We start from the raw sequence: 10,363 nt of genomic DNA on the forward strand, positions 1-10,363 counted from the left end.
TGGAGCTGATAAAAAGCGTACTTTGTACACTTTGGAAAGTGAACTTCAGACATTAGATCAGAAGCTAAGTGATTATCAGAGGAAAAGCACAGGCTAATTGACAAGGCAAGATAACCGTGTGGGTTCGGATTAAACACTGGTGTCTTAGCATCTAGAACATATTCTGCTACGCTAGAAGTGAAAAGCAGAATATGTAATCACGATCTGCAAAATTTCTGTCAGTTTGTGCCCTCTGTGCACAGCAGCACCTTGAAAGGACGGTATTTCATTGCACTATGCAGAGTGAAAGTCACCTGAATGTGAAAAACCTTTCTAAGACCCTGTATCCTCTCTAACCTTTCCTCATTCTTGGTGTGTGTTGTGCGTGGCCCTAGCAGTCAAGGCCCAGTACACCAAGCACTTTCATAGGGACTAAATATGCGCTCAAGTGCTTTGCTGGATTTGGAATAAAGCATCTCATAAAATATTTTTTTTAATCTTGGTGTTTCTTCATTACAGAATACAATATTCTTGACAGCATAGAAATAGGAAGCCTATACATAGGATTTGTGTCAACCTATTACCTGTACAGAACAGTCAAATTTGTAGGGCATGAAGGTATGCTTCTGTCAGTGGGCTGGTGTATTACAAGTGAATAATACGAAATTTAAAATGAACATCAGTTTATTTCATGTCTAGGAAAATATGAACAGGAAGTAGGGCTTCCATTAAGCATAGAAAACAGATCTGTGCCCTAAGAAGACTCTGTACGGCAGCAGTTTGAAGTCACTGTTCTTTTTCTCAGTTAGCTGAAGTACCCAGTATGTAGTATTTATAGGTTTTTTAATGTGATTTTGAATAGTATAGGTGCAGAGTAATCTCACCATTTAACCTGGGCTGTGTAAATGACGTATTGTGTGGGTGTATGTATTTAATTTGAAAACGAAACAATGTAGTTGCTCTTTATTTTTATTTTATCATTTACCTACAGAAAAAATTTACCAAGGCAAAATTTTACACTAAAACATCACAGAAGGGGAAAAAAAAAAAAAAAAAGGCAAACAAAAAACCCAAACAAACAAACCCAGAAGGCAGAAAGCTGTTTACCATTTGTCAGATTAATGCAAACAATACTTCTCATCTTCAGCTCATTTGGATCTTTTGTTTAGATTTCAATCTAGATCTACGCTACAACAGAATAAGAATGCATTCTGCTTCAAGGCTGGTTAGTTTCCTCTGGTGAAGGTAGTTTGTCAAGTGCTCCCACCTCTGCAAAAAGGGGAGGAAAAAAAGGAAAAAGAGAGAATTAACACATTTAATGCATATTAATCTTAGCAATGAAATAACGAAATCCAGTTTTCGTAGTATACACTTTTATATTTTTCTTTTCTCAACTATAAGAGTCAAATCCTTCAACTTTTAATGTTTTAATTCATAAACTATTGTTTTATCTTTTGAATGTCTTCCTGCTCTAATTTCACCTTTTTGGAAACAGTGACAGAATGACAATGAAATTATATCAATTTTACTATGTCAATTGATATTGCTAGATCCCAGCATCTCAAAAGTTTTAATATTACCCAATTATGGCTGCCATCCTAGAGCCTGCTCTATATGGGAAACCTTTAAAGCTGGAGGGAGCAATTTTCAAGAGAAAGAGCTGAAGGCCGCTTTTAGTTATCGCCAAGATACTTCTTAGCAGTTAAAATATACACTTTATCTTACAGATCAAAATGTATGTCTAATCTGAATAATCATTCCCTGAATCCAAATTCCATGAGTGGGAGTTTCTCCTCACCCCTTCAAGTTTTATGTATGTTCAAAGGAACATATATAAACCAATATTTTTAATGTAGGGAGGTGCCATTTGAGCAAAAATGTTAAAGCATCTCTACCATAATAAGGTATGTTTTTCACCTCCTAAACCTACAGTTCTGATTTTGTGTAAGGGTTTGTACTAGTTCTTGCCAATAAGTATTGTTATGGGATAGCATGATAACTTTCTGTGTCTTTTGAAATCTAGGAATACAAGAATTATCTCTAGGAAAACCCATTTTATATGATCTGGAGATTCCTTTTTTAATGAGGACAATAATAAGAGCAACTTTTCTGAATAAAAACAGCTGTTTGTCATCACTATCCTAAACAAGGAATTGTTACTTAGAGTTACAATACAGCCTTTTTTGCTCATTTGTCCCAGGGAAAAAGCAATTTATATTTCTATGAGATGCATTTTATTACCCAATTTAGCAGCTCAGCCTACTCATCAGAGAGAATCCATGCTTGAGCTCAATATGTTTCATTCCCTTTCTGTTGTGTCCAGTTATTGGTTTTACTTCCTACGCTCACATAGCAGGGTAAAGGAGTGTTTAGGGCTCCTCCTTTCTCACAATGGCACAACAAACAGGCTACTACTTTGTCCACAGTAAATATACAGGCTAATAATTTACTTTATCTATTTGAATTATCTCAGGATCTTAGTACTAGCCATAAAGAGTTTTTGTTTCAAACGCAAAGTTTCAATAAACACTAGGTTGATATTTTCAGTAGTAAGAATTATTTTGCTTGGGTGGATGCAAATCATTTAGAAAATTATGTCAGAGGTTCAGAATTTTGTTTCCCAGATATGCAGTAAAATGAACAGATCTCTTGAAAGTCTCTTCTAATAATGAAATTAAAATACAAATGTAACACACAGTTCTTTGTTACTATTCTGCAGCATACACTTGCCACAAAATTGCTTATAATTTGCTGTATACAGAGGTAAGAATATAGAAGTTAGAGATTTAATTGTCTGCTTTGAGACAGAATTCCTCGAACATTTGCAGTAAAAATAACTTTTTTCCTTCTGGTTGTTTACTTCACAAGTATATATTATATTTTCAAGCATTTTGTAGCCAGTTTTAGAGGGGCTGAAGAGGCTATTAAAAGCTCAGAGTTGTGGTGTGTTTTTTAAAAAAAGTAGTGAAAGCTCAGAAACAGCCAGATTTCTTCTTCACCTAATGCTAAAATAAAGTTCCCATTCTTCCAGAATCAGCTGTAAGCTCAGTTTTACAATTCTTGTCACAATTTTGAGACTCCACAGAGTTTTTACTAGCAGTGTTTTGAGCTGCTTGCCAACATTCGGCTTAGCGGATTTGCAATTTTATGATGTGACTTTATTGTAGAATAAATGCAGAAAGGGAGATGTATTTCTTCTGTCACTAAGAAGTGCTTCAGAATTTCAACCAACTGTTCTTAGCATTAAACTGAGGTCTTATTTAGTTTGTTAGTGATTTGTTTTATACTAACTCCTATGTAATCAGCCTGTATTTAGTTTGTTTTCAGCTCTAAGAGCTGGGTCCACACAATTTTACTAGTAGCTGTTATTATTTTCACAGTGCCCAGAATAATCAAATGGTATTAGACCCTGCTATGTTGGATATTTATTGACATGCAGTTTGGCTTATTCCTAAGCACACTAAAATGGAATTGACAGTTCCTCCCCTCTGCCAGAGATGCTGTTCAAAGTCTTGCACACTCAAGTCTGTAGCAGACTTGTACATTCAAGGACAGGACTATCTTCTCAGCAAATCTCACCCCAGAAAGTGTGCAAGATTAAGAAGCTATTCACTAACCTTTAAGATGCAAGTAAGTCAAAAATTCAAGTACTGTACGCACAATGTTTTCATCAGCCAGTGGTCTTCCAAGATTCCCTATAAAACAAGTTGTTACTTAATGTTAACATGGTATAATGATCTGTTGTATGTGACATTGTGGCTAGGATTATGAGTACTCTAAAAAAAGCTATCTGAAATCTATTTTTCCTTAAAATCCTTAACAGAAAACTTCATTACATGGAAGATTAAAGCCACTTTAAGGTAGTTAACTGATTTTCAGAATCAAAATTGTCCAGCTTTGTATGCTGCTGCTGCGTAGGAGCTGCTTTGACACCTTAATGGTCATGATCTTTTAGGCCTTATGAGTTCTGTTGTGGAAGAGAGTTATCTGTTCTCAGCTCTCTCCTTTGTGTCCACTAGTTTAAGATTGAATGGAAAGATAAATTTAGCAAATTCATCAGCTTTGCAATGCAGTTAAGGGCTCTTCATGTAGTTGGGCTTCATTCCCAAGAAGCCACGCAAGTGATATATAAGTGATTTGTAGTCCCAAATCCAGGCCTGGGACTTTACTAAAAGCTCAGAAAGGTATGTTTTTGCAGATGTATCTAAGACAATACAGTCCTCTTTTATCTATCTTGCCATTTTAAGACACTTCTGTAAATATTCAGCGGAATTTAACTAAAAAAAAAAATCCTTCGTTTTCAATTAAAATAAGAATTCTGACTACCTTATCCATTTTCGATATTCAAATCTCCTTTGAATAGGAACTCTGTAATAAACTTCAACTCCAAAGAAAACTTTTGATGAGAGAAGAGCATCTACAATGACATTCATAACAGAGGCAGATATATAATTTTCAGGTCCCATCCAGACAAGTTTCATTGGGTTTACTTGTAATTGTGGAGATGGAGCAGTACCTGACAAAAGAGTTCCATAGTCTTAAAGATCGTAGTTCTGTAAAGGAGCTGGTAGTATACCCACAAAGGGCAACACGTTCCAACGTGAGCTGCATTGTAAGATTACAAATGCCTCCCTTTCACATTTCTTCTGACCAGCAAAATATTTTTACCCCACTTTGAGGAAGTAGGTTCTCCCTGTGGGTTTCGTTTTGTGGGTTTTTTTTCTTAAAAAGAAAGAAAAACCCAAACCAGTCGACAGCAATAGAAACAAGCCCACACCAAAAAACCCCACAAAACCAAAAACCACCACACACACAAGACTAAACTGGCAGTCATTCTGAGACTGTAAAAACAGAGAAATGTATTAGTGTTACTCTTCTAGTTACACAGTAATTATGTCCATGAAATTGTAATTAAGCACATTTCCTTTATTTATGAACTTAGTCTTAGCTACATTTGCTTTGTGCTGGGTGGATTTAAAATAGCCTTCCAGAGCTCTGGGGCTGAGACTTTGTCTTCCCCCATTAGTGCAGTGATAAATGCAATAGCACTCAAGTACTGCTTTTTTTTGGTTATGGCTAGGAACAGATCACTCTTTGACAGTCTGAAGATGAGAGTCATCCCAGCTCACTTTAGATGTCTGCAGCAGATTTAGTTTCTCTTCAGGAGAAAGACACAGGTTTTTTCTAGAAATTTCTAGATGTTACCCTGAAGTAAATGTTCAAAATAAATCCTGGAAGTGACAGCTTCTCTTCATAAAGGGAGTCTAGACATATATTGTAGGTGCCTGGCTTTGGATGATGAATCCAGAACAAGGCTGCATCCTTTCACTGCCATTTACTAAATTCTGTTGACTTGATTTCAGTTTTGATCAGGTTCTCAATCTTTTAATGAAGATAATCTATTTTGCTTAAATATAGGGCACATTGTGAGACTTAACATGGATTTCTTTTTTGTTGTTGTTAATTACAGAGTGCCATACAGTTCTGAGGTCTAGTTTCAGCTCTGGTATATCAGAATTAAAAAAAAAAAAAAAATTATTTTTTATATATATTTGCCAGTTTCTATAGCTTTCCCTATTGACAGATTCCTTTATGGGCTCACTTCTTTGCTGCAAAAACATTAAGGCTTGAGTGTCTAAGATGACACTTCAAATAATTATTAGAACATATGAAAAAAACCCAACTTGGTCTGTTCAAGGTAATATTATCTATTATGCTTTAAAAGCAGCATAATCATGGTGCTGTTCCCTAGGCACCAAGATGTTTTAAGCTATGACCAAAGAGCACAGTGAATGGACAAACTTAAATTTTTCTTCCTTTTATATGTTTATTAGGATTTTTGTTAAGTGCAGGAGTAGTCTTGTATCTAGGTAGTCAGTTAACTCAATAACAGTAAATAAAATACTAAACATAAAAACCAACTCAACAATACTGGCTTTTAGAATGTCATTACCTGTTTTAATATCCTCATCAGGCTGTATTTCACGTTTACCAGCAAAACCATGTTTGTCATTAAAAGATCTGTGGTTATCTACTGCATCTGATAAATAAATTAAAAATCAGAGGAGTTAATTGACTTAGCAACAACCTTTACTATATTGTTTGCTTTTCATGGATTTCAAAGAAAAGATCATGATGGGCACTTTTGATGTACAAAATGACAAAGAAGCAATTAATATGTCACTAAATAAAATAACCTTTCTTCTGAAATTGTGCTTATGATTTACGTAATTTAGAGACCCAGTCCTGTACTACATACTTGCTGAAACTTTTACTTAATTCAGAGAAAGTTTTAAAGAAAATATAAGTTTGTATATTCACATGTAATTTGGAACGTCGTTTTTGCTACTCTTTCCTCTGTTTTTAGAGAATGTTGCCAATGAGCTTGCTTAAAAGAAAACTGCAGATAGTTTTTGAAGGTTATTCATGTAAACTATCTTACATGCCCCTGGTGCCTCTTCTCTCCCCCTTGCAATGGGCATTTCCTTTATCAGTAAAAGCTGATCAATACGACCTGCAACAAAGGATGATTCCTATTATCCAGTCTTAGATAAATGGCACTTTGACAAGTACATTTCCCCACGGTATCTTTTCAATCTGGATAGATCTGCTTCGGGGCAATATACTTCCAGACATTTACAGAACCAGTTAATACATTTAAGATGCATTAATTTATTTTCTTAAGGTACTCTTAAAGTTACTTAAAGAATTAAGAGAGTCATAGTAAGGATCTGTAGTATTTGTCATGTATTACAGAGACTGAAAATACAGAAACATTGGTAATGAGTGTTCTTATATCAAGAAATAATGGTAAAAAGACAGATATTTAATACAGCTTAGCATTGCATTTCACTTTTCTTATAATCTACATTCGTGGTGCTCCATCTTTGCAGACCAATGTGTTCCTGTGTTTTAAACACCTTGTACATTAAATATTTTAACCATTAATATTTACAGTCATGAGTTTGCATCTTATTGTTTTAATTTGTTTTGCTTTAATTGGAAAAAAAAAAAAGTAAAATAAAGCCAGGTAGTGAACCCATTTTCAAATAGATTTAAAGGTGAAATCTGAAATACATTGAGAATTGCCAAAATGTCACATTTTGTCATTCTTCCCTTGACATCTAAGATGGTATAAGATTTTTTTTAACGCGTCCGGGGGGGGAGAGGGGAAGTATTTATCATATGAAAAATACAGTTCAGATGCAATAGGAACAACCAGATGTGCTCCTGTATATAAAGCCATACACAACTCCGCTTTAGGAAAGAACAGTTATTGTCTAAGACAACTCAATTCTGTAACAGGCATGTAACGAATACCTAAGCAAGTATTTTCCCAAATGAGTTCCTTCAGCCTTGCAGCTTTCGACAAAATTACTGTATGCATCAGAAAACTGAGTAGCACACTACAGCAAACTGGTTTACAAGAAAAAAATCTTCTGTATTTTGAAACAATACAAAAAAAAAAAAAAGGCGCTTGACTTACGAGGCCCGAGTAGGTAACCAGCACTATTCAAAGTCCAGCCCCTTTTTTCTTTTGCCTTAAAGAAAAAAATGCAAGTATGTTAATTGCACAAATTACTTCACAGTAAAAGAACTACACAGTTCTTCGTGAAGACAAAGCAAACAGCTGTTCTGTCTTCTGAAGGCTTAAAAATCAAGAAATACTGTAAAAAAAAAAAAAGCCAATACCATTGAAGCAGATATTAATGTTGAACTCTCGCTCCAAGCCCATCTAACTCCATAGTTTTGTTATTAACATCCATGTGGTGCAAAGATTTCACATCATACAAGTGGAACTGCAAATCGCACTTTCGAGGCAGGAACTTTACCTTTGTACTCCAAGTTTATACTGCCACCTGATAATCATCTTAACAAACAGCAATGCTCTCTTTTAATTATTTGGATTTACATGCCTCTTTCTTAGAAAAAGCAGCCCACACGTACACCACTTCTCCGAGTCCATAGGACAACCATTCAATTTTACTTTATAAACTAGACAGTCTTTTTTTTCCCTGCTAGTCACATTATTTGTTACAGGGGAGCTAGCATTCAAAAGCCCCAAATTCTTAATTAAAAACCCGTTTACTGCCCAAAATGTTTTTGAGTGCTGCATCTTGTCCAACCCCTATACCTAAACACGTATCACTGCAAGGTTTACTTGCCAGCTGAGACATGGGTGCTGCCCAATGGATAGGATCACCCACAGTGAAATTAGTACTTACTGAGAAAACCAGTCCAAATGTTTCTGACAGGGTGGCACAAAGGATTAAAGACAGAAACAGGAAACCAGTGCACCTCTGCATCTGGAAAGAAACCACACTAGGGTAAACTCTCTGAGTTATTCCTTTGCCTTCCAGTTACGGACACCCCCAGGCCATCCCCGCCGTGCGTGGGTCGGAAGCGGGGGTGAAACTTCTTTCCATGGGGCAGAGTGGCTGCTGCTACCAGTTTGGCACCCAAATTCCCACTGGGAGAGAGGCCGAAGGGGGGAGTACCTTGAGCCGCGGCGCGACAGCCTCTCCCTCGCAGGGTTTCACCCGGTGGCGGCGGCGGGGCGGCTTGTCCCACGGCTACAGTCCTCCCGGCGGGCGCTCACCGCATGGCCACGGTGCGCGGATCTGCTCGCCCACCCCCCCTTCCCGCCGCTCTTTATGGGCTGCAGCGCGGCCGCGCAGGAGGGGCGCCCGGCTGGAGGGGGGAGGCGGGGGCCGAGAGCCGCCCACCCCGCTCTCCTCTGCCTCCCCTGGATCGTTGCTCCCTCGCCAACCCACCGCATTAGGAAGGGCAAAAATTACAGCAATTCAATTAGAGGTATTTGGAAGCATCGGCGCAGGCTGCGGGGAGATAACAGCCCGGGCAATTACCTCTGATTACGGCGGCCTCGGGCGGGCTGGTGAGCAGCGAGAGGAGCCCTGGTCTGGGCAGCCTGGCCTGCGACTGTCACCCACCGCAGCCTCACAGGGGCTCGGCTGGTGGTGGGGAACGAGAAGGAGTAAAGTGAATACAGATCACTTTTCAGAGATTCTGGTACGGAAGCAGAGCTGAACACAAGCGTCTGCGTGCGATGCCGGCTAACAAGATTCACGGCGTCTGGGCTTTGCGTTTGGGAATACTGAGAACTTCACACTTTCCTGCTCCGCTTGCGGTCCCTGGAGCTCCCTGCGGTTCAGGCCACCTGCGGTCCCTTAAAAGCCCTTTGACTCATGCCTTTTGCCTTAGCATCAGAGCAAAAAGAGCTCAGTTAAACTCTTTTATTGTACTTTCTCGCTGCTTTGTATCCAAGATACCACTTCTTTTTTTTCTTTTTTTCTCTTCTTTTTTTCTTTTTTTTTTAAGGTTATACGTGAAAGACTACGGATGTAGCTCTCCCCAGTGATTAGACTGTTAATTTACAGCCAGTTAGGTTTCACCAGTTTGCTTATCTTAGTTGTGGTTACAGCTGGCATCAGGATGTGCCAAATTGAATTGCAGGGCAGAAATTCCAATGTTAGTTTCCTTTTTTTCCCCCCAGATTGTACTTTCTCTGTAACAGATGATGCGTTTATTCACCGCAAGTCCCTCAAATTCATCTTTCAGCAAGAAAAGCGTCACAGATGCTGCACAGAATGAGTTACACTTCCAGACCCTTTTTCTGAAGCTGCTTAAGATTCTCTGCAAATTTTTACACAGTGTGAAGGTGAACTTGAATGTGGAGCCGAGACAGCTATTGAACAATGCAATACACCTGTCGTTCACCAGTGTAAAAGCAAACCGTTTTCCTACTTCAGCATAGCATAATGTTCCTAATCCAGGCTAGAAGCAGAAGCTGTGTCTTGTAGTTCTGTTTCCTACCCTTTTTTGTCAGGAGCGGTAGGGCTATAGTAGTCTAGCCGTGTCATTGGATCTCTGATCTAAAAGTGCTTGAATAAAGTTCATTTTATGCAAGACTTAAATACTAATGTACATAAATGGGAAGCTCAACTTTGCAGATTTCATTTTATGTATTTTATAATTTGCTGAGGATGTTCTATCAGCCATTGCATGATCCTCACAGTTCAGACTAGATACATCTGGAAAATAGCAATATAATTTTTGCAAAGTGTTGTTTTCCTTTACCTTATGAAAAATGTACTTCTGGCTGAAATTTCCTTGCTTTCAACTGTTAACTCCCCAAAAGTAATTTTTGAAACTTGAAGCTTCTCCATGACACAAAATGTTTTCTTTGTGTTATTCAAACAAAACCACAGAAGTTATATAAAGACATATAAAAATATGCATTCAAACAATATTACAATAATGTGTTAATTTTGTCATCTTTGACTATAGTTTGTTCTTTGAGTTCCTGTAAAAAGTATTTGAAACAATGTATTTTAACCTGCAATTTTTATTCCAATTTTTCATC

At 37.7% G+C, this 10,363-nt stretch overlaps 1 protein-coding gene across 2 annotated transcripts; it reads right to left on the reverse strand.

Moving 5' to 3' along the window:
- Window positions 1-955: 955 nt before the first annotated feature.
- GAL (galanin and GMAP prepropeptide) lies at window positions 956-8,635 on the reverse strand. 2 transcript variants are annotated; one of them, XM_074149727.1, is made up of 6 exons: window positions 8,478-8,635; window positions 8,205-8,285; window positions 7,466-7,520; window positions 5,933-6,019; window positions 3,597-3,674; window positions 956-1,248 (listed from the first exon to the last, which is right to left on the reverse strand). In XM_074149727.1, the coding sequence occupies exons 2-6, from the start codon at window positions 8,283-8,285 to the stop codon at window positions 1,196-1,198; spliced, it is 354 nt and encodes a 117-aa protein (XP_074005828.1). In that variant the 5' UTR covers window positions 8,478-8,635; the 3' UTR covers window positions 956-1,195. The 2 variants fall into 2 exon arrangements, with proteins under 2 accessions (XP_074005828.1, XP_074005827.1); XM_074149726.1 differs by lacking the exon at window positions 8,478-8,635 and adding an exon at window positions 6,422-6,493 and having other exon boundaries at window positions 962-1,248.
- Window positions 8,636-10,363: the final 1,728 nt, after the last annotated feature.

Source organism: Numenius arquata, chromosome 6 (assembly GCF_964106895.1).
Source record: "Numenius arquata chromosome 6, bNumArq3.hap1.1, whole genome shotgun sequence".
NCBI classification, from domain to species: Eukaryota; Metazoa; Chordata; class Aves; order Charadriiformes; family Scolopacidae; genus Numenius; species Numenius arquata.